At 42.2% G+C, this 24917-nt stretch overlaps 1 protein-coding gene across 1 annotated transcript in view; it reads left to right on the top strand.

Moving 5' to 3' along the window:
- The window catches only part of RARS1 (arginyl-tRNA synthetase 1), a 394458-nt gene that overhangs the window by 132827 nt on the left and 236714 nt on the right, over positions 1–24917 (top strand). Inside the window, exons 4-5 of the mRNA XM_044280902.1 lie at positions 4972–5080; positions 11822–11922. Coding sequence (XP_044136837.1) covers positions 4972–5080; positions 11822–11922 — 210 coding nt within the window. The remainder of the gene's footprint in view (positions 1–4971; positions 5081–11821; positions 11923–24917) is intronic.

Raw genomic sequence — 24917 nt, 5'->3', positions numbered from 1 at the left:
TGGTCTCAGACGATCATGGAGGTGAACATGCTGCATGTGGAGGTCCTGGGCTGGTGTGGTTACACGTGGTCTGCGGCTGTGAGGCCGGTTGGATGCACTGCCAAATTCTCTGAAACGTCTTTGGAGACCGCTTATGGTAGAGAAATTAACATTTATTGCACGGGCAACAGCTCTGGTAGACATTCCTGCAGTCGGCATGCCAATTGCACGCTCACTCAAATGTTGTGACATCTGTGGCATTGTGCTGTGTGATGGGCAGTCTAAGGTACACCTGTGCAATATATATGCTGTCTAATCAGCATCTTGATATGCCATGGGGTGGATTATCTTGGAAAATGAGAAGTGCTCACTAAGACACCTATTGACACCTGCCACTCGGCTGCCTCTAAACTCCTGTCGCTCTCTTCCTCCTTCGGCCTATCACAGTGGTCCTCAGCTCCCACCCACAGAGATGGTCACACTCTGGATCTGATCTTTACCCACTTTTGCTCCCTATCTAACCTTTCTAACTCGCCTCTCCCCCTATCCGACCACAACCTACTCACCTTCTCTTCACTGGTCTCTTCTGTAGCCCCCCCGGTCCACACACCAGCACACCCCCGCAGGAACCTTTAAACATCTCGACTTTCGCTTGCTTTCTGACTCTCTTCTCCCACTCTCTACCATCTGTTGCCTCCAAGACCCAGAAGCTGCTACCAACCTATACAACACCACAATAAGTACAGCTCTGGACACTGTTGCCCCCCTCACACATAACAAAATCCGGAAAATCAACAGACAACCCTGGCACACCAACCTGACCAAGAAACTCAGACAAGCTTCCAGGGCTGCTGAGCGACGATGGAAAAAATCCCCTTCTATAGATCATCTCACTGCATACAAGCAATCCCTTCTCATATTCAAATCCTCACTCGCTGATGCAAAACAGGCCTACTTATCATCTCTCATATCTTCCCTGTCACACAGCCCTAAACAACTTTTTAGCACTTTTAACTCCCTTCTCCGCCCCCCAGCGCCCCCACCCTCTCCTCTCTTCTCAGCTGAGGACTTTGCCAAATATTTCAAACAAAAGATAGTCCACATCAGATAAAGCTTTACTACACAGTCCCCACAGACCCTCTACACAACTGCTTGGTCCTCTCCCTGCTTCTCCACCATTACAGAAGAAAAACTCTCCACTCTACTCTCCAGATCACATCTCACCACCTGTGCACTTGACCCGATCCCATCCCACCTCATCCCTAACCTCACCCCAGTGTTTATCCCAGTCCTAACTCATCTCTTCAATCTATCACTAAACTCTGGTCTTCCCCTCTGCTTTTAAACATGCTACCATTACACCCATCCTCAAAAAGCCTTCACTTGACCCATCTTCCTTGTCCAGTTATCGCCCCATATCACTTCTTCCTTATGCCTCAAAGCTACTTGAACAACATGTCCATTCTGAACTGTCCTCCCACCTCTCCTCTTGCTCCCTCTTTGACCGCCTACAATCCGGCTTCCGAACCCACCACTCGACCGAGACTGCCCTTACCAAAGTCACCAATGACCTACTGACAGCCAAAACCAAGAAACAATACTCTGTCCTCCTTCTCCTTGACCTGTCCTCTGTCTTCGACACTGTTGACCACACCCTTCTGTTGCAAACTCTCTCATCTCTTGGCATCACCTACCTGGCTCTCTCCTGGATCACATCATACCTCACAGACCGGACGTTTAGCGTCTCTCACTCCCGCACCACCTCCTCGTCTCATGCCCTCTCTGTTGGTGTCCCGCAAGGCTCTGTCCTAGGACCCCTGCTCTTCTCAATCTACACTTTTGGCCTGGGACAGCTCATAGAGTCCCATGGCTTTCAGTATCACTCCTATGCTGATGACACACAAATCTACCTTTCTGGTCCAGACATCACCACCTTACTATCAAGAATCCCACAATGTCTATCTTCTATATCATCCTTTTTCGCCTCTCGCTTTCTTAAACTTAACATGGATAAGACAGAATTCATAATCTTTCCCCCATCTTGTTCAACCCCCCCAACAGACCTATCTATCACGATCAATGGCTGCACATTATCCCCAGTCAAAAAAGCCTGCTGCCTTGGAGTGACCTTAGATTCTGCCCTTTCCTTCCGACCGCACATCCAAGCCCTTTCAGGGTGTCCAAGAAAGTCCAGCAAGCGCAAGGATCATCTCCTAAAGAGGATTCAGCTGTGGGATCGGAGTGACACCATTGCAGAGCTTGCTCAAGAATGGCAGCAGGCAGGTGTGAGCGCATCTGCACGCACAGTGAGGCGAAGACTTTTTGAAGATGGCCTGGTGTCAAGAAGGGCAGCAAAGAAGACACTTCTCTCCCAAAAAAACATCAGGGACAGATTGATCTTCTGCAGAAAATATGGTGAATGGACTTCTGAGGACTGGGGCAAAGTCATATTCTCCGATGAAGCCTCTTTCCCATTGTTTGGGGCATCAGGAAAAAGGCTTGTCCGGAGAAGAAAAGGTGAGCACTACCATCAGTCCTGTGTCATGCCAACAATAAAGCATCCTGAAACCATTCATGTGTGGGGTTGCTTCTCATCCAAGGGAGTGAGCTCATTCACAATTTTGCCCCAAAACACAGCCATGAATAAAGAATGGTACCAAAACACGCTCCAACAGCAACTTCTTCCAACAACCTAACAACAATTTGGTCAAGAACAATGCATTTTCCAGCACGATGGAGCACTGTGCCATAAGGCAAAAGTGATAACTAAGTGGCTCGGGGACCAAAACGTTGACATTTTGGGTCCATGGCCTGGAAACTCCCCAGATCGTAATCCCATTGAGAACTTGTGGTCAATCCTCAAGAGGCTGGTGGACAAACAAAAACCCACTAATTCTGACAAACTCCAAGAAGTGATTATGAAAGAATGGGTTGCTATCAATCAGGAATTGGCCCAGGAGTTGATTGAGAGCATGCCCAGTCGAATTGCAGAGGTCCTAAAATAGAAGGGCCAACACTGCAAATACTGACTCTTTGCATAAATGTCATGTAATTGTCGATAAAAGTCTTTGAAACGTATGAAGTGTGTGTAATTATATTGCACTACATCACAGAAACAACTGAAACAAAGATCTAAAAGCAGTTTAGCAGCAAACTTTGTGAAAACTAATATTTGTGTCATTCTCAAAACTTTTGGCCACGACTGTAGAAAATGTTTCAGATCTTTGAGTTCAGCTCATTTAAAATTAGAGTAAAACTGAAAGTTACGTTTATTTTTGCTCAGTATGTATGATAGATAGATATACATACACACACACACACACACACACACACACACACACACACTTGCCCCTTAGGGACCATGCTTGCGCGGCCGTCCTCCATTTATTCGTATGTGAGCGCTTTAAATAGCCAAGCGCCACAAGTCTATTTCCTTTGAATTGAATGGGAAGCGAACTGCGCAAGGTACATTCACTTCTATCGGGCTGACGGAAATAGCCGAGCTAGCTCTCGGCTATTTTCGGCGCTCCCATAGAAATGCATACAGGTTGCCCGCAGCTCATGGTGCCCCCTCTGGGACTTTGCAGGCTCCTTTCTAAGTATAGATGCGGGTTCTAAACTCCTTTTAAGACTCTTGTTGTTCATGTTCCATGTAACATTATTTTGCTGGTAAAATTGTAATTAACGTTTAGGGTAGCTGTGCACAATGCAGATTTTGTGTATTTTTTTGTGCGAAAAAAACGCTATGCAATATAGTACCAGCAAATTGAATGAGATATGATTAATCTCATGTACTTTTTGACTTTTGTATGGAAATTGACCTATTGTGCAGATTATAAAATCCGTGGCATATTATTTTTTTGTGCAATTCTGCACCTTTTGTAGAGTAGTTTTCCCCAAAGACTTCAATGGGGTTGTTAACATAAACTCCAGAAAATCCACATGAAAATCTGCAACAAAAAAGCACAAGGAACGCACAAAACACACACTCACTGTGGCTTGGTGCCGATTTTATCCAGATTGTTGCATAAAAATCTGCACCATATGCAGGTACTCTTAAGGGCTCTTTCACACGAGCGAGTTTTCCCATCCAGATGCAATGGAATGAATGCATAGCATCTGGACCTATTCCTAACCCATTCATTTCAATGGGTATGTGTACATTAGCTGTTTTTTCACACATCATCACTAGATTCAGGAAAAATTGCAGCATGTTCTGTATTGTGGGCTTTTTCACGCAGACCTGGCTCCATAGAAGTGAATGGAGTTTGCATGAAAAACGTAAAGCATCCGGATGCAATGCATTTTTCGTTGATTGTTGCTATTCTTCAGTTTTTCCTTGTGCACATGAAAAGGGCATCAAAACTGATTGCATCGGCACAATAAAAACTAAAACACCTGGACGTAGACAAAACTAAATTTGCCTGCAAAACGGTCAGTTTTTCCTGAACAGATCCTGACACAATCTGTATTGTTCATGCGAAGGAGGCCTAAACAGATTTTTCCAAGATTTAAACATTGATGTGGCACTAATGTGAGTGCCGTACTGTTTTCCTCAACCTGTCCCATCAATCAGTCATATGCCCTTTGTGCAGCACAGTCCCACTCAAGTGAATTGAGCTACAATATCAAACACAGGCAAAGATGCTTTTCTTGTATAGTGTGAGTACTGCGGCCCCTTGAAACAGCTGATCACCCTGGGAGCCAGGAGCCCCATTTCTTCCAATCATATACTGATGATCTATCCGGAGGATAGGTTTTCAATATGCAATTCCAGGAAAACTGCTTAAATAATAGAAAATGTTAGAAAAAGTATTTCACTGGGGCAAGTTTTAGGAATCAGAGAATTGTATTATTATACATCCATAGAATAAGGATTTGTGATAGTTAACAAGTACCAATATTACCAGTAAATGAATATCGTATGCTATATATATGTGTGTGTATATATAATATTTGTGATATGGATGGCGTTACCTGTGTTTTTTGCAGATGCTTAAGGCAAAAGGTGAAAAAGTAAGCCCAATTGAAATTGCAAATAAAATTGTTAAAAATCTTCCAGAAAATAACTTGATTGAGAAAACAGAAATTGCCGGCCCAGGTAACGTATATTAAAAGCATTCTTTTTACACAAGCAGATAAGGTCCAACTAGAAATTGCATTTTCCAGGTTCAATATTGCTACTATTGCGTCCATATTGCTTCTTGTTGCTTCTTGCAGAAGAAGGCTGCCTTGACACATGTTTGGGGAATCACCTGGAATTATGTAATTTGGGGACAGATCCTAGTATCCTGGGGGGGGGGGGGGGCTGAACAATGACAAAATAGAAAGTGGCTTCACCCTCCATAGGACAGACAAATGAAAATTCATGAATCTGACACCTGAATCAATAAGTTGGTTCCATCTAAAGGCCGGATCTTGAATATAGTTACATAGTTGGTACAGTTGAAAAATACAAAATCCATTAAATTCAACCAGGGCATGGGAGAAGATGTAAATTATGGGAAGGGTAGTGTGTCACGGATGTACCGAGACATACGGATGTCCCTGCGACAGTGAGTGGCAGGAGATCTGTGAGCCTGGCAACATGTGTTTTTTGTCTGACAGGTTTTCCTTGTGGATCAGTAGGCGGTGGTGGTTGGATCTTGGCTGAGTTCCTGGTGCTTCCATAGCCTCTTTGAAGTTGTCTTTCCTTTCCCTTTTGTATTTTGTATGGGTTCTGTCTGTTGCATTTCCCTATTGTTTGTATTAGGCCTGAAGTAGACTCTTGTTCGTCCTTAATTTTGGAGGAACAGGTAGTCTTGACCCTGCCATTAATACCAGGGTCCCATAGGACTCTAGATATAGGACTCTAGATATTCCTGTGTATGAACCTACCTTTGGGGTCTGTTAATACTGGTAGTCAGTCAGGATTTTGGTTATGTTTTCACTAGAAGGTGTCCATATTCCTTTCCTAGTTCTCAGGCCTGATTCCCTGTCGTTGTCTTATTTAGGGGACCAGCGTACTCTGACCTTGATTTTATTTTATTTTTTTGCATTTATATATTTTAAATGGTTGCGCTGTCAATCTAAGTGGAGGGAGCGTATTTGGAGCACCAGGGCCATCAATGGAGCGGTTCTCAAGTCGCATAAAGCCGACTCTTGGTTCTCCAATGGCTCATTTGCATACAAATAATACCTGTTTTAATAGGATTGATTTTGGTGACAGAGCCTCTTTAAGAGGTAGGAAATACATGAGTAAAATTTCAGTAAAAGGAGAGCTCTGAAGGTAGTAGGAGAGAATTATAAGCATTGGGTGCATAAATCAAAGTATAAATCAATCCTAATGATCAGGAGAAAGTTCCCAGATTTTAGCCCAGGGTCACCTGATAGACTAGAAAGTTGCATTATGCCTGTTTACCCCAATGGGCTATCACTTCTACACTGAAAACATGGTCAAACTTTTGGAGCCATTGATCTATCGTGGATGGGGATTTAAATTTCCAATATCATGAAATGAGGATCCTTTCAAAAGCCAGGAGATACCTGAGAAGGGTTAATATGCGTTTCAGAATTTTGTTTGTAAATATATGTAGCAAGCACATGAGTGGGGAGACAGGGAGTTCAATATCAGAGATTTAGGACACCAATCGAACAATAGTAGACCAGTATGTAGTTATCAGAGGGCATGTCACCATAGGTTAAAATACATATGTGCCTAATTGTTTGCTGCATCGCCAGCAAGATGGATCATTGTTGGGGGTTATATTAATTGAGCCATGTGGAAGTAAGATGCCATCTAGAAAGTATATTGTAACCATTTTCTTGTAAGGTTACTTTCACATATGCAATTTTACGGTACGGTTTTGAGATCCGGCATGGGATCTCAAAACCACAGCAAAATGCATCAGTTCGAATAATACAACAGGTTGCATCCTTTCTGAACAGTTCCGGTTGTATTATAAGATTTTATTTATTTTTTTATCAGACCTCAGATCAGATGAAAAATATGGTAGGTTCCTGCACCAACGCAGAGTTGCCCTCATTTTTACCAGTGATGATTACTGGGAGGCCACCCCACTAGAAGGACAACATGCTGTCCTTACTTCCGTTACTGGAACGCAATCAGAAGATGCGCGAGTACAAGCTCACGCTGGTAGACTCCCTACTGATGGCGTCATAGGAGAGCTCGCACTTGCACTGACCGCTTCTAAAACTTCTGCGCCCTGCTACCTGCGCACATTATCTGCCAGTTCTCACTGCAACCGCCCCCTCCTCCTTCCCACTTTACCAAGACTCCGCCCACCAATCCGAATACTGTCACTGATAGGCCACGCTACGGCTGCTCTAACGGCCCTCACATGTCTGATGTACAAAAGCCAGGCCGACTTAAGCAGCCAAAGAGAGAGGCGAAAAGACAACAGCACATGCGGACTAGGGTAATGATGAATAAATATGTCTCCTAGGTAATACCATCTCCTATCCTATCTTTTGGCAGGCTTGTAGTTTTTTCAGCAGCCCTTTCACATGGCAGTGCCAGCTCTAGCATTGGCAAATAGCATTTGTTTACAAAAGTGACACTCAAAATATACCATTTACCACTTACTGCCCCCCCCATATACACATGAACGAACCCCCCATAAAAGTGTACAACACCTGCCCCCCATATATAGTGTACAAAACTCAACACCCCAGTTTACAGTGTACTTTGTATAGTGCACATAGATGGGGATGTACTAGACCCAAGGTCAATATACAGGTCATGAGTATAAGCCCCATACAGTATATTGTCTCCTTGTGGCTGCCCCCATGCAGTATAACGTCACCTTGTGGCTGCCCCAAACAGTATAATGTTTCCTTGTGGCTGCCCCCATACAGTCTAATGTCTCCTTGTGGCCAGAAGTGTTTTTTTCTTTTAAATGGTTATTTATTGCACTATATATCGTTATTGCGATAAACTTCTAAATATCGTTATGTATTTTATGTTATTTTAAGTAATTTCCCTATCCACATTTGTTTGCAGAGCAATTGTATTGCTCTTACCCCCATTTTGATTCCATTTGCAGTCCTCTAGTCCTTTCTATGACTTATTTAAAGCTATTTTTCAGCCCCAACGTTCAGTGGTGTTCGGTGTTTGGGGTCAAGTTCGGGTCAAACCTGAACGTCCACGGGTTCGCTCATCCCTAGTCCCCGGTTATAAGTGGTGTACCCCAAGTTTCTGTGCTGGGTCTGCTATTATTTAAAGAGGACCTGTCACCTCTTCCTGCAATGGCTGTTTTAGTAACTACTTTAATTCCCGATGTAATAACAATTCTACGTTATGAAAATTCCTCTGTTCTTTCTACAAGAAGTTTGACTGAATTGCCAACAGCTTGCAGTAAAGGTACAGTTTGGGGGGGGGGGGGGGGGGGTGTCTCTGCACAGTCTGACACAAGCTGCATTGATTGGATACATTGCTGCTGGTAACACCCAGCAGTACATTTTCTGCAGACTGCTGGCATTTTATTTGTAATCTTTTATCAGGAATAATACAGAAATGGCATAGCACAGTCATAAGAATATATGCTCCAGAATGCAAGTAGTTACTAAAAGTCATGTCTGGAGAGGTGACAGGTCCTCTTTAACTTATTCATGAATGACATAGAGGATGGGATTAATATTGTTGTTTCTATTATTGCAGATGACACCAAACTTTGCAATATGTTAGATGTTAATAAGTTACAAGCTGACTTGGACAAACTTACTGTTTGGGCCTACACGTGGCAAATGAGGTTCAATAAAAAGGGATGCCTTGGAGTTAGAAAAAGTGTGAAGTAGAGCAACAAAACAAATTAATGACCTGGAAGATCTTAGCTATGAGCAAAGAATAATTTAAGTGAATTTGTTTAGTCTTGAAATGTAAAGTTATGCACTATTTATTTATTATTTCATGCACTTATATAGCACTACTATATTCCGCTGCTCCTTACAGACATTAGCATCCAACTACACTATGCAGCATATGTCCTAGGGCTATGATGTCTAACCTCCGGCACTCCAGTTGTGGTGAAACTATAACTCCCAGCATGCTTCATTCATTTATATGGCATTCTGAGAACAGTCAAGCAAGTGTACATCTTGGGAGTTGTAGTTCCATCACCGCTGGAGTGACGGAGGTTATCCATCACAGTCCTAGGGGGAATAAAACTGGGAGAGTCACTTACTCAGGAGGATCTGGGTGTATTAGTAGATCATAAATTAAATCGCAGCATGCAATGCCAGTTCGCCGCCTCTAAGGCCACCAAACTTCTGTCTTGTGTTAAGAGGCATTGACTCGCGGGACAGGGATGTAATATTGCCATTATACAAAGCATTGGTACAGCCTCACCTGGAATATGCGGTTCAGTTCTGGGTACCAGTTCATAAAAAGGGATGCCATGGAGTTAGAAAAAGTGTGAAGTAGAGCAACAAAACAAATTAAGGACCTGGAAAATCTTAGCTATGAGCAATGATTAAAGGGAAACTGTCACCTGGATTTTGGGTATAGAGCTGAGGACATGGGTTGCTAGATGGCCGCTAGCACATCTGCAATACCCAGTCCCCATAGCTCTGTGTGCTTTTATTGTGTAAAAAAAACTATTTGATACATATGCAAATTAACCTGAGATGAGTCCTGTAAGTGAGATGAGTCAGGGACAGGACTCATCTCAGGTTAATTTGCATATGTATCAAATCCTTTTTTATTACACAATAAAAGCACACAGAGCTATGGGGACTGGATATTGGGGATGTGCTAGCGGCCATCTAGCAACCCATGTCCTCAGCTCTATACACAAAATCCCGGTGACAGGTTCCCTTTAAAAGTGAATTTGTTTAGTCTTGAAAAAAGATGTCTAAGGTGGAACATGATTATTCTGTATTAAACCCCCTCAAAAAACAAAGGACCACTCTGATGGCTAAATTACACTAAAATGTCACCTTGCCTCCCATAATATCAAGTATTCAAAAAGTTGTATGTACCCGAAAATGGTACTAAAGAATGTCACCTCATCCCGCAAAAAAACTGCCTTCACCAGGCCATAGCTAGAAAAATAGAAAAAAAACATGGCTGTAAGAAAAGGGCAACACAAAAACATGATTTTTTTTTTTCCAAAAATGCTCTTGAGTAAAACGGAAAGAAAATTAGAAATAGACATATTTGTCATCACTCTGTAACGACTGGCTCCATAAAAATATCACCCATCAAGTGATCGCAGTCAAAATAAATACAAATAATGCCAAAACAACTTTTTTTTTTGTCACCTCACCTCCCTAAAAATATAATATCAAGTCATCGAAAAGTCTTATGTATCTGAAAATGGTAATGATAAAAAGTACAGTCTGTTCTGTAAAAGGTACGCCCTAAGTCCGGACTTGAAGGGTGGGCAAAGGAAGAGGCTGGGGAGGAGTAAAGTGAAAAGAAGGCAGAACAGCCTGGGCACCTACACACTGAACGCCGCCTCTGGACACTTGCGAGTGCTCATTTGCATATGAATTAAACTTAGTTTTTCCTGCTGGTGCAAGTCTAAAGACAAAGGTACCATTAGAATCCTGTATAGGTGTGCTACTGAGCCATGTAAGCACTGTATATGGCCATATGGAGGTGACAGACTCCCTTTAAGGTGAGTTAAAAAATATATATATATTTTTTTTAACCCCTCCAGCCCTATTGTACTATGCATTCTGTATTAAGAATTCTATTATTTTCCATTATAACAATGTTATAAGGGGAAATGATAAAATCTACACAACACCAAACCCGAACTTCTGCGAAGAGGTTCGGGTCTGGGCACCAAACATGCCGATTTTTCTCACGCGCGTGCAAAACGCATTACAATGTTTTGCACCTGCGCGGAAAAAACTAAACATGGAACGCAATCGCAGTGAAAACATACTTGTCAAAATCGCACCATTTTCCCTGAACGCATCCGGACCCAATCCGCACCGCCCGTGTGAAAAGTCTTGAAAACGTTAAACTCTGGATATTTTTCAGATTTTTACCCTGTGTTATAAGGCTGCGTTCAGTAAAACTCGCACTATTTTGCAAGCAAGTTCAGTCAGTTTGGTCTGCGATTGCGTTGAGTTTTTAATTATTTTCCACGCGGGTGCAATGCATTTTGATACGTTTTTCATGCATGTGATACAAAAAATGAAGGTTTACAAACAACATCTCTTAGCAACCATCACTGAAAAAGTTTTTTTTTTACTGAAGCCCCATTCACTATTGGTCCAGGGCTGCGTGAAAAATGCAGAATATAGAACATGCTTCATTTTTCACACAACACAGAACTGATGCGTGAGTAAAACGCTCATGTACACAGACCCATTGAAATTAATGGGTCAGGATTCAGTGTGGGTGCTATGCATTCACGTCACGCATTGCACCCACACTGAAAACTTGCTCGTGTAAAAGAGGCCTTAGTACAGTCGCATTCTTCTGCTTAATCTTACTTAGACATGGAGAGATGCGGGTAGCACGCTGTGGAGTCTTGTACACAAGTTTTGACCCAATTACTAGGACCTATGCAACTGTAGCGCCCAGCATATTAGGTCTTAGTCACACAGTCAATGATCGGTCACTGATTTCCGTCACTGATTGTTAGCCAGGCGCCTCCAAGCCTCCACAAAGATAAGGCGTAATGGAAATATTTTAACCTCTTCCGTGTTTGACCTGCACCTGTTTTTGGCTCTCAACTGCTGATGGAAAAAGCTGACCAAACACTTATGTGTTAATAAGGCTTTACTTATGGATCTCAATGCCCATGTAAGATCAGAAAGGAGAGCAAAATTAATATTAATTCATCATGTGTCAGAATTTAATATTGTAAACTATCTGTTTAAATAGGTTTCATTAATGTACACATACAGAAGATTTTCATATCGAAACAGCTGACCAAGCTGCTGGTGAATGGTGTCCAACCACCTGTAATAGGAGAAAAGAAAAGGGTATGTTTTCTTTATTTTTATATATATACTCTACATATTAATGTTTTCAGGGGAATTGGTTCATAGGATGGCTGCGTTCCCTAGGTTAGATGGAATGTTGCAGTGTTGCACTGAGCATTTTTCATTTAAAACTGACCTCCGCCAGTTTTATTCATAGCCCATACTGCAAACAGATGTCACACTGGTGCACTCCACTGTACAAGATGACTGACTGTACAGTAGTTTCCCACACTACCAGGACATGGGTCTAGGTCTATCACCCAGTGTCTGGTGCCGTGAATAATCTGCCATGTGTGCACACAAGGAATAACAATATTTCTGCTCATTATATGACTTGATGTGAAATTTTTAATATTTTTTTTTTCCTTCTGCAATCTCGAAGTCATTGTTCTGAGTTAGTTGGCGAAAATTAGCTGGTGACATGTCTGCCCATATACAAGACATGGATAAACAGGGGATCCTGCTTCCTAACTCTGTGTAACACATCCTCAGAAGCAGCAGTAATGGAGGACTTACACAGCAAAAATAAGCTTTTTAGATGTAAATCCAGTGGTTAAATAAGACAGTAAATCACTTAAAACAGACTGCCGGAATGCACTGTATCCAGCGTACATGCTGGCCCTCTTCTGGACAAAAAATGCTGCACGCAGCATTTTTTTGTCCAGCAGAAAGCCAGCACCTAGGCCAATAATCAGGATCCAGTGGTGATCTGGCTATTACAGTGAATGGGGATCTGGCGGTGCACTGTGGTATCCGGATAAGGTAAACTCTGGCAGTCTGTTCATACACCGAAACAGACTGCTGGAAAAAAAAACGCAGATGTGAACCCAGCCTATGTGTGGCTTTTTTTTTTTGCATTAAGACAGTAAAATCAATTAATAGAATACAATACAAAAATTAGAATGTAATTCAGAATAGATGAAGAGAAAGTGATTTGAAAATTGAATTATACTTTAAATGGCACCTGTCACCTAAAAAATTAAGTGCAATCTGATAGCACCATGTAATAGTGACGTAGGGATGAGCAACTTCATATTTAGAAATTCGGGTTGGGGTACTGTATATGCTGAATTGCATTATGGATTCCGTTACCACAGACCATAACGCAATTCTATGACTGAATGCATAACAGAATGCCCTTATAGGAATTTCGTTATTCATTCCATCATAATAGAAGTATATGGCCAACATAACGGATCTGTCCAGTTTTCATTATGCTGGAGTCCTCTCCTGCATAACAGAAGCCGTACGGATCCGTTATGCAGGCCATAGATTTCTATTATGACAGAATGAATAACAGAATGCCTCTAAAGGCATTCCTTTATGCATTCCATCATGGAATTGCGTTATGGTCCGTGGTAACTGAATCCATAATGCAATTCAGCATATACCCGAACTCGAACTTCAAAATATGAAGTTCGCTCATCCCTAATCAGGTGGAGCTGAACAGATGTATATTTCCATTTCGCCCACCATGACTGCTTAAAGGGTTTCTACCACTTAGGTGTCACATATTTAGCTGTCAGACACTAGCGATCCGCTAGTGTCTGCTTTGCCCAACCATCCTAATATAATTGCTTTTGGGGCGGTGGTTTGGCTAAAAAAACTACTTTTATTAATATGCTAATGAGCCTCTAGGTGCTATGGGGGCGTCATTAGCACCTAGAGGCTCCGTCAACCTTCAGAAACTGCCGCCGCCCAGCGCGTCCCTCCAGCCCACCCATCTCCTCCTGAATGCGATCCTCCTTGTGAGCGTATGTATTCTGCGCATGCGCAGTGAATGTCTGACCGCTTCCTTGCTCAGACATCTCCACTGCGCCTGCGCGATGACGCCATAGTGCTCCGAGGAACAGGCGCAGTGGAGATGTCTGAGCAGGGAAGCTGTCAGACATTTACTGCGCATGCGCCGAATACAGGCGCTCACAAGGAGGATCGCATTCAGGAGGAGATGGGCGGGCTGGAGGGACGCGCTGGGCGGCGGCAGTTTCTGAAGGTAGACGGAGCCTCTAGGTGCTAATGACGCCCCCATAGCACCTAGAGGCTCATTAGCATATTAATAAAAGTAGTTTTTTTTAGCCAAACCACCGCCCCAAAAGCAATTATATTAGGATGGTTGGGCAGAGCAGACACTAGCGGATCACTAGTGTCTGACAGCTAAATATGTGACACCTAAGTGGTAGAAACCCTTTAAGGCTACTTTCACACTAGCGTTGTTTTAATCCGGCGTTCAATTCCGACACTGGAACTGCCCGCCGGATCCGGAAAAACGTGTGAAAACGGATTACATTTGAATCCTGATCAGGCTTTCGATCACAATGGAAAAATGCATTGGAAAAAACGGATCCGCCATTTATGGACTTTAACTTTTTTTTCACATTTTTCGGGTTTAACATGCAAAAGCCGGATCCGTTTTGACTGAACACACGGGGCCGGATCCGGCGTTAATGCAAGTCAATGGGAAAAAAGCCTGATCAGGCGTTCAGTCAAAGTGTTCAGGCTTTTTGGCCGGAGGTAAAAATACTGCATGCTACGTTTTTCTGAAAAGCCTGATCAGTCAAAAAGACTGAACTGAAGACATCCTGATGCATCCTGAAGGACTGACTCTCCATTCAGAATGCATTAGGATAAAACTGATCAGTTCTTTTCCGGATTTGAGCCCCTAGGACGGAACTCAGCGCCGGAAAAGAAAAACGCTAGTGTGAAAGTACCCTAACCTGGAGATTGACCCCTTGACCTCTGTAGGGGCAGGAACACAGAGTTTAAAAGGCCAGCACCCACTCTCACCCTCAGGGTTTCCTGTCCCTACAGGGGCACCTCCCAGAGAGACCTCCTGTGGGAGGTGTAGGATATATTTTTGTTTGTTATTTTAGATACCTCCCAATGCTCCCCCCAATCTACTACAATAAAGATCTGAATTCGAAATAGATAGCCACTACAAGAGGTTTTATATACAAGTATAAAATGTAACTTAACTTAGAATCATTCTTAGGAACTTGATATGGAGATTTTATGTTTTTATTACAACTTTTATATATTAAATGGTTTTAAGCAACCAGTTTTTTCCTCAAACATGAGTAAGGAAATACCAATCTTCGTGCATTCATTAATATACAATTTATAGTTTTTATGGTATGTTTGCATGTATTTTTGGGAATTCTATGTTATTTATGCACTATACAGTGTGTTTTATCGTTTTTCAGAAAAAACGCAATGGAAACGCATCAAAACCGCATATGCGTTTTTTTTGGAGACCATGCGTTTTTTATTGCAAAATCTTCTGTACACTATAACAAGGCTATATAACATAGCCCGACACGATGGTGACCTATTATTTGATGTTTATATATTTTTGTAGATATGCATATGAGGCATCTATATAGTCATGAAACCTGGATAGTTTTGAACATAAACGCAACAAAGACGCATCAATACCGCATATGCGGTTTCTTTATATTTGGTGTATCTTTGATATATACAATCCAGATTTATGCATATCTAATGAAAATTATGGAAAGGATTATGGAGGACATTCTGTTGTATTGAAAATTATAATATTGATTGATTTGAAGAGATCCCAACATTGAGATCCACTACAGATTTTGAGGAGAACCCGATCCATTTCAGAATTTGAGGAATACCTGGTTCATTTCCAAGTTGGATTGATTACTGAAGTCCTCTATAAAAGGAGAGACATTAGGGAGGGGAGGTCAACCACTGAGGAAGGGGCCACTAAGAGTCCCGAAACGCGTCTGGTACTGGACCCCCCGATTGGACTGAAGGACCACCAATTCTTGCAGTTTCGACCCTTCTTGGAGAAAATACACTGAAGGTTGATCGCATACCTGCAGAGCTGTGGACTATAAACATACTACTGGCGCCAGTAAGTGAGGAACTTTGATTCAATTGAAAAACAGCTTGTCGAAAACTCTTTGTGAAATCCACTAGGAGTTACCATAGACTATTCCACTGTGAAGTCGAGGCTCACACGTACAAGCGGAGATCATACCCTGACCATTACGCGGGACGCCGCGGACTGCTGATCTGAGCCGCCTAAGTACATTCATTATGTGAGTAGACTGAACTATAATATAATCGACAATCCATTTGGAAGTTAACGCTGTTACCTTGAACTGTGCGAATATATTTGAACCCAGTACTATAACTACACAGACTATTAGTCTCTGCAATAGATCCTAGGATATCGGATCGACTATTTAATCCGAACTTTTTTGTATATGGCACACTTCTGATATTGGACTGAACATTCGGATAGTTTTGGATTATTCCTATCCTCCATATATGCGAATTATTGGCCACATCCGTTCTTTTATATATATCTAATAGGTCCTTTTTACCATTGTGTTACAGTGATTATATATATATATATATATATATATATATATATTTTAGATATTATTGATGTATGTGTGTGTTAGAATGTGTTTTTAATAATATAATAATTTATTTTATTCAATAAAGTACCACGGCTACTAGATATAGTGAGTGCCCAGCCCTTTCTTTTGTATAAATTTTAGATACCTGTTTGGGATTGTTTAGCCCTGCCCTCTGTCCTCCGAAGGCTCCGTCCTCAGCTGGGCAGAGGAGGACTATGGAGCTGATCTTGTTCCTGTTCCATAGGGCCTGAATCTCTCCTCAATGTGCAGGGTCCCCCTTCCCCCTATTGAAAAGCTGACCGTGCACCACAGAGCACGCTGCACGAGGACCCGTTTTTAAAGCCGCAGCTCTGTCTGGCCGGCAGGAGGCTGAGTGGGCGGGGCTTGGAGCCGGGAGGCGTGCGCACGCACAGTGATGACGTTAAATGCCGCATCAAGCATTCAAAGGCGGCAATTTTAAAAAGGCACTAGCGTTCCAGCGTGTGAGGCTCCTGCTCCAAATGTCGGCCCCTGATGCCCCTGCAGACCAAATGGATCTTACAGATGCCCCCTCGGCTACTCCAACCATGAGTTCCACTGTGGGGAAGAAAATATGTATCATGTTATGCTTTTTTTTTTGCTAATAGCCCACTGATACTTGGTTGCTCCTCTTTTAGTGAATAAAAAAGCCCAGAATAAAGTCAAAAATCCCTAGATGTGCTACTTGTGGCAAATGATCGTCGGAAAATCACAAAAGGGAGCTCTGCCAAGCCTGCATTAACGAGCTTGTAAAAGGGGAGCAACCATCCATACTAATGGAAGTTAAATCAATGATTCAGAGTGAGATAAAATCCTCGCTAGCCTCTCTCAGATCTGCCCCTCCTACTCCGCCTGCGAAAAATTCTAAAGTGTCCGCTCCATCCTCTAAATCGGGGGACATGGACGAAGACGCTTCTACCTCTAGACAGAACGTAGGCGCACTGTCAGAGGGAGAAATAGTGGAAGACAGAAAAAAGTACTTCTTTTCGTCTGAGGATATGGAGGAATTATTGGGCGCCGTAAGGGCAACCATGAGCATTTAGGAGGTACAAAAACCTCGATCAGTCCAAGACAAGATGTTTGGGGGACTCAGAGCTAAAAAATCTAAAGTATTCCCAGTAAACAAAAATATAAAGGATATGATAATGGATGGACCCAGAGAGGAGACTGGGAGTCCCCAGAGGATTCAAAAATTGATTCTTTGATCCAACTGATATAAAAATATTTAATTCAATACCGAAAATCGACGTCCCAGGTAGCGAAGGTTGTCAAGAAAACCTCCCTTTCATTCAAGGACTTCTCTCAATTACAGGATCCGATGGAAAGGAAGGCGGATTCTCTCCTGAAAAAGTCTTGGGAAGCATCCATGTTTGGTATTAAAACGAACATAGCTGCAACCTCCGCAGCTAGGTCAATGTACTTTTGGCTTAGAAAACCATATTAAAAATTAGACCCGAGCGAAGAATTTCTAAATTCTATCCCTCTCCTCAAGTCGGCTACAGCATTTTTGGCGGATGCCTCAGCCCTGTGGAGGAAATCTTGGGGAGGCGATAGAGCGTCAAAAGCAAAATTATGTTCTATCGCCTTTTCAGGGGAATACATTTTTGGTCCCGTACTCGGATTCCATCTTCGAAAAAGCAGCAGACAATACGGGATTTTCCTTCTCAATCCCCAAAACAAACAGTCTGACAAACAATGACGCCAGAGTGGGAAGAAGGTTGAGGAGATTTCTATCCCATTGGGAAACCATGACACAGAACCCCTGGGCCTCGGATATTAAAAAAAACTGTTACCGTATAGAATTTTCCTCAGCCCCTCCAAAAAAAAAGTTCGATAACCTCCCACAGTCCAAAAGTTCTGGGAAGGATTTGGCAGGGCGTCTTGCAGTTAAGAGTCCGGTGTAGTGGTAAAAGTCCCCTGTTAAGAAGAAGGAAGGGGTTATTATTCAAACCTGTTTTTGGTTCTGAAACCAGACTGCTCCTTCCGTACCATCCTAAATCTAAACGGATTAAACTCATCCATTGTATACAGAAAATTCAAAATGGAATCTATAACGACCATCACTCCTCTAATCAAAGAAGGAGATTACATGATGTCCATAGATTTGAAGGACGCTTACTATCACGTCCCCATACACGAAAACTCTCAAAAGTACCTCAGGTTTGCACTGAGAGACAGCACCGGAGTTGTAAACCACTTCCAGTTCACTGCTTTACCCTTCGGAATTTCTTCTGCCCCAAGGGTTTTCACAAAGCTAGTGGTGGAAATTATCTCTCAAAGGGAATAAAAATCTTTCCCTATCTAGACGACTCATTCTGGGAGAATCGGAGGCGTCCAGTCGCACCAGTTACCTAATTCACCGGTTTTCAGAGTTGGGCTGGATAATCAGAACAAAATCTTGTCTGGTCCCATCAACCAAAATGAAATTCCTAGCAGTACTTCTAGATGTAATAACCCAGGTGATGTCTCTTCCTCAAGAAAATCTAACAACCTTCATAGAAAAAACTAAAACATTTCAGGGCCAAGCCAAGTGCTTCATACGCAATGCCATGAGTCTATTGGGAATAATGACCTCCTGCATCACATCAGTATCGTGGTCTCAGGCTCATACCATGATAACTCAGTCCTGGATCCTGAAAAATTGGGACAAAAAACAGTCCTCTTCAGAAAAAGAATATCCATCCCCATTCACGTAAAATCTAATTTGAATTGGTGGATAGAAAAGAGAAATCTGTCAAGGGGTATACTCTGGATAAAAAAAATCCAGAGATCCTGGATGGGGTGCTAGAGTAGGCTCCTCAAATGACCAAGGCAAATGGGCAGACGACACAAAAGTAAAATAGTCAAATTGCAGAGAACTAAGGGCAATCTGGGAGATGCTAAAAACATCCCAGAAAATTGTACTTGGCAGAAGTAGCATACTTAAAGCACCAGAGAGGCATGAGATCTCCAAGTCTAGAAAAACTGTCAGGGAAGATATTCTTTTGTTAGGAAAAGCAATCCATCTAAAAGGCACAGAAAATGTAAAAGCAGACTTCCTCAGCAGAAAGACCATAGACCCTGGGGAATGGTCCCTAAATCCAGAGGTGTTAAGACAAATCTCCAGAAGGTGGGGAACCCCCCAGATAGACCTCTTCGCAGCAGGAGAAAACACGAAGGTAGGACGCTTTTGCTCCATAAACCCCAGGGAAAACCCTTGGGCAGTGGACACTTTCTCGATCAGGTGGACCTGGGATCTCGCCTATGCTTTTCCTCCTTGGGCGTTAATTCCCCGAGTACTACATAAGATAAGGTCCGACCCAGTAACAGTTATCCTAGTGGTCCCATACTGTACAAAAAGAAACTGGTTCCCAATCTTAAAGGAATTGGTGCTGGAGGAACCATGGAGAATTCCTCTCCAGGAGGACATTTTATCGCAGGATCCGATCCTCCATCAGAATCCAGGCCTATTCAAATTGTCGGCATGGATCTTGAGCGCAAGGTATTAAAAGCAGGGGTCTTTTTCAGAAAAAGTTATCAATACCCTCAAATCCAGCAGGGAAAGGGTCACCTCTGCGATATATCTCAAATGCTGGAGAAAATACTGCAGCTGGCTGGGTCAGAACCCTCCAGTAAATTCACCCCAAGCATCATAAAAGTTCATCATTTTCTCCAGAGGGGGCTGGATTTGGGTCTGAGACCCAGTACACTTAAAGTACAGATCTCTGCCTTAGGAGCATGCTATGATACAGACCTGGCCAGCCATAGATGGGTAAGAAGATTTGTAAGAGCCACCTTAAGGTTAAGACCATCTATAACCCCAAAGACCCCTCAGTGGGACTTAGATCGGGTTTTCAAAGGATTAATGAAACAGCCATTTACCCATGTGCAGGATATTTCAGTAAAGCACCTGACGCTGAAGGCTGCCTTCCTAATAGCCATAACGTCGTCCAGATGTCTAGGAGAGATTCAAGCGCTCTCCTGTCGGGAACCCTATCTTTCTATATTTTCCAATTAAAATAGTATTGAGGTTGGATCCAGGTTTCCTTCCAAAGGTTGTTTCAGACTTTCATAGAGACCAGGAAATTATCCTCCCGTCATTTCCTAAAGATGTGACAAGTACATCTGAGAATCAATACCAACTCCTGGATGTCCGAGATACTGTCTTACCTAATACCTAAGGGCAACAGAGGAATTCAGGAAGAAGGATAATCTTCTCGTTCAGTTTGCTGGGTCAAACAAAGTGAAGAAGACATCCAAGGCCTCCATTGGGCGCTGGATCAAGTCCATCATATCCTGCTGCTACCAGATGGCGGGTCTTGGTAATTTGGAAGCTCTGAAGGTGAGAGTGGGTGGTGGCCTTTTAAACTGTGTTCCTGCCCCTACAAAGGTCAAGGGGTCAATCTCCAAGTTAAGCCGTCATGGTGGACTCAAGGAAGCATAATTACCGGAAAGTTTAATAACTTTTTTTTTTTTGTAAAAGATTTAGTAAAACCTGTAATATATTAATTTTTATCTCACTTTTTTTCCTGCCTTCTGTAAACAACATTGGTACAGGAGGGATGTGTTACCAGTGATTGATTTACATTTATGTATATATAAAAAAATACAAGTTTTAACGAATCCTTTTCCACAAAAATATATATCAATTCACGCAGCTTGCTCTATAACAGGGGTGCACAACCCAGAGCCAAGTTTTGCAGCCCCTGTCCCTCTGGGCAGAAACACAGCTGATCGTGCGATCAGCTGTGATTCTGCCTGAAGCTCTACATGACGATGGGTGACAGTTTGCCGGAGCAGGACGAGTCCCCGGTTGCCGAGGAGAAGGCAGAAGTGGATTATTTTTAATTATTTATTATTATTATTATTGCGCCATTCATTCCATAGCGCTGTACAAATGATAAGGGGCAATACAGACAATTGCACTAATCATAAACAAGATGAGTTACAAACTGGTACAGAAGGAGAGGGCCCTGCCCGTGAGGGGTTACAATCTACATGGTATGGGAGAAGGACACAGTAGGTGCGGGTTAAGTTGGTCATGGCGGTATAGCGGCAGGAGGATCACTGGTTGTAGGCTTGTCTGAAGAGGTGGGTTTTCAGGTTTCTTTTGAAGGATTCCACTGTAGGTGAGAGTCTGATATGTTGGGGTAGCGAGTTCCAGAGTATGGGGGATGCACGGGAGAAATTTTGGAGTCTATTGTGGGAAGAGGCGATGAGAGGAGAGAACGAGGTCTTGTGAGGATCGGAGAGTGCGTGTGGGGGTGTATCGGGAAAGCACTCTGCCCTATCAGCACTTCTGCCTTCTCAGATGGGTGAGCAGTGTGCTGTACAGTTTGTACAGGGCTTGGGGCAGAGGAGCACAGAGCTGCAGGTTCAGGAGACCCTGATCAGCTCTGCCTTTTACAATGCCCCCACAGCAGGATGGTTTCCCCTTTAACCACCACAGCTCCCCTAGCTTAAACACCCTTAATGACCAGACCACTTTTTACAATTCTGCACTACACTACTTTCACTGTTTATTGCTCGGTCATGCAACTTACCACCCAAATGAATTTGACCTCCCTTTCTTCTCACTAATAGAGCTTTCATTGCTGCTGACATTTTTACTTTTTTTTGTTATTCATCGAAATTTACTGAACTTTTTGCAAAAAAATGACGAGCCTTCAAAGAGCACATGGATATGGCTAATGGGGGATGCCGCAAGCAGACTGCGACCGGACGTGCCGTCTGCCCATGCGCACAGTCGAGCCGGCGTGTGCTGCGTTCCAAACACCGGATGCAGCAAATCGTGCATGCTCAGGAGGCATTTGTTGCGTGTCAGCAGCTGGAGATGACATAGCAGAAATAGAGCGCAAGGTGCTCACGTGCGTGGGATACTGTGGGCAAGCGCACGGCAGCGGAGATAAAAGTAAAGATAGACAAAGAAAAATACAACATTTACATATACGGATAGTAATTGATAGTCCCTATATGAAACCTAGTGTCAATATTAGTGTGCAGGATTCAAAGTTTTCAGAAAATAAAAAGGGGTATAAATATATTAAGCAGAGAGACACAACATAGAGAACCCCATTTGTGAACAATGATGAAAAACAAAAGTGAAACAAACTGGTGTAAAAAATTGAAATGTGATCCATACAAATAATCTAATAAAGGATCAATTACGTTAGTGAAAAATACTATAAATAAGTTGAATTGATTGGTGCATAGAAAGGCACCATCAAAGCCCTAAATTAACCCTATATTTTTATCCTGTGTGTATATATATATATATATGATTAAACACACGTGCCTCATTTTTATTATTCCTTACACCGACGTTCTTATATTTAATTTATATTATTATTAGATTTATCTATCTATTTTTGGTATTACATTTCTTTTTTCTTTTTGTTGAAAATATTCATTTAAAGATATATATATATATATATATATATATATATATATATATATATATATATATATATATATATATATATATATAGAGATATATATATATATATATATATATAGAGATATATATATATATAGAGATATATATATATATATATATATATATAGTTTTTTTCATTATTTGTAAAAAAAAAATTGATTTTCATTTTTATATTTTTTATAAATTTTTATATATTATAAATCATTTATTTTAATTTTTTATATTAATATAGCTAACAATTTTTTTCAATCTAAATTGTATTCAATTATTATTTTCTTATGTATCGGATCATTCCCAAACTGAAGTGCAGAGAAGGGGATAATCCAGCAGGCCTGGGATAAGAGGCCAGATAATCGCGTGCAGGAAACAAAGAACATGTGCATCTAAAAAAACAAAAAATAAAGAGGGGGCTCAGAAAAATACAAAAAAGTATCTAGCATAAAAACCTGTAAATAAAAGTTCCTCATTAAGACCCTGCGGCTACAAACAATCTAGGTTGTAAATCCATCGGGATTCCGCTTTTAGCAAGCATTGTGTTATACGTGTACCCCTGATACTATAGCATGATGGTCCAGAAAATGTGTGGCCACAGAGGTAAGAGATTTCTCCTCATCAGCCTGATCCCAAGCGGCCAAGGTGATATTGGACATATGTTGTTGGATTTGTTTCCGCAGTTCTTGTGAGGTTTGCCCCACATACAATTTCCTACGTGGACAAATGATCCCATATACGATATTCCTGGTGCGGCAATTTATGTAATGATTCAGGCGTACACACTCCTTACCGTTTGTAAAGTTGTCCTTTCCCAGCATGAGTGGGCAGACATTGCATTGGTCGCAAGGGTGTGTACCCTTCAATTTGATGCCTTCGCTGAAAGTGACTCCGTACAAGTTGGTCTATAAGTGAGGGTGCCTTACGAGCAATGATCTTTGGTTTATCATCCATATGGGGCATCAACCTATGATCTAAAGTAAGCAAAAACCAATGATTCTCCAGAATTTTATATAGTGCTGACCACTGATTATTGTAGCGAGTGATTAAATGTATCTTACCATCCCTAGTTTTTGGTTTCGGGGTAAATAATTTCATTTGATCAGTACCCTTGGCTTCCTCATAAGCGTGGGATATAAGTTTCCTGGGATAACCCCTTTTCTGGAATCGTGATGTCAGATCTGCTGAAGCTGTCCTGAAGTCGGTTAAGTTGGTACAATTGCGCCGCAATCTGAGAGATTGCCCTTTTGGTATCCCTCTCTTCATATGGGCTGGGTGAAAGCTCTGATAGTGCAACAAATTTTTGGTAGCCGTACTTTTTCGAAAGAGGGATGTAACGATCCGTTCGTGCTCCTTACGTAGTCTCAGATCCAAAAAATCCACTGTATCATCCTATATGGTGTACGTTAAATGGATATTCAAATCCTTTTTGTTCAGTATGTCGATGAATTGAACACAAGTCTCTCTAGAGCCCTGCCAAAGGAACAGGACATCATCAATATAACGAAACCAGCCCACCACACACCCGCGGAAGGACGGCGACGGGTACACGCAGGCCTCCTCCCACCAACCTAAAAATAGGTTTGCGTGGGAGAGCGCACAGCGTGCCCCCATCGCCGTTCCAGACTCCTGCCTATAAAAAATTCGATCGAAAACAAAATAATTATGATGTAACACAAAATGCAGGAGGCTCACCAGGAAGGCGTAGTGGCCCTGATGCCATCCTTATGCGCAATATTCGTGTACAGAGACTCTACGTCGCAGGTCACCAATAGTACGTCAGAGGTGATTGACACTTGTTCCAACATTTCAATCAAGTGGAAAGAGTCCCATACATAAGATGGTAACCCTAGGACCATGGGTTGGAGAAAAAAAGTCAACATGGGTGCAGGCCTGTTCACACAAACCCCCAATACCGGCCACGATGGGTCGACCTGGGGGATTGTGGAGGTCCTTATGCACTTTTGGGAGCAGGTAAAATGTGGGGATAATCTGTTGACTCACCTCAAGGAATTGGTGCTCCTTTTTGGTAATAATAAACATGTCCCGGGCTGATTTCAATAATTGGTCCAATTTCTTCTTGAAGACCATTTTAGGATCAGAGGGTAAGGGTATATAAAAAGTTCTATTCTTGAGCTGTCGATTTTCCTCTTGTATGTATAGATCCATATCTCATA

This window comes from Bufo gargarizans, chromosome 2 (genome assembly GCF_014858855.1).
Source record: "Bufo gargarizans isolate SCDJY-AF-19 chromosome 2, ASM1485885v1, whole genome shotgun sequence".
NCBI lineage: Eukaryota > Metazoa > Chordata > Amphibia > Anura > Bufonidae > Bufo > Bufo gargarizans.
This window is presented reverse-complemented; position numbering and strand designations above follow the sequence as displayed.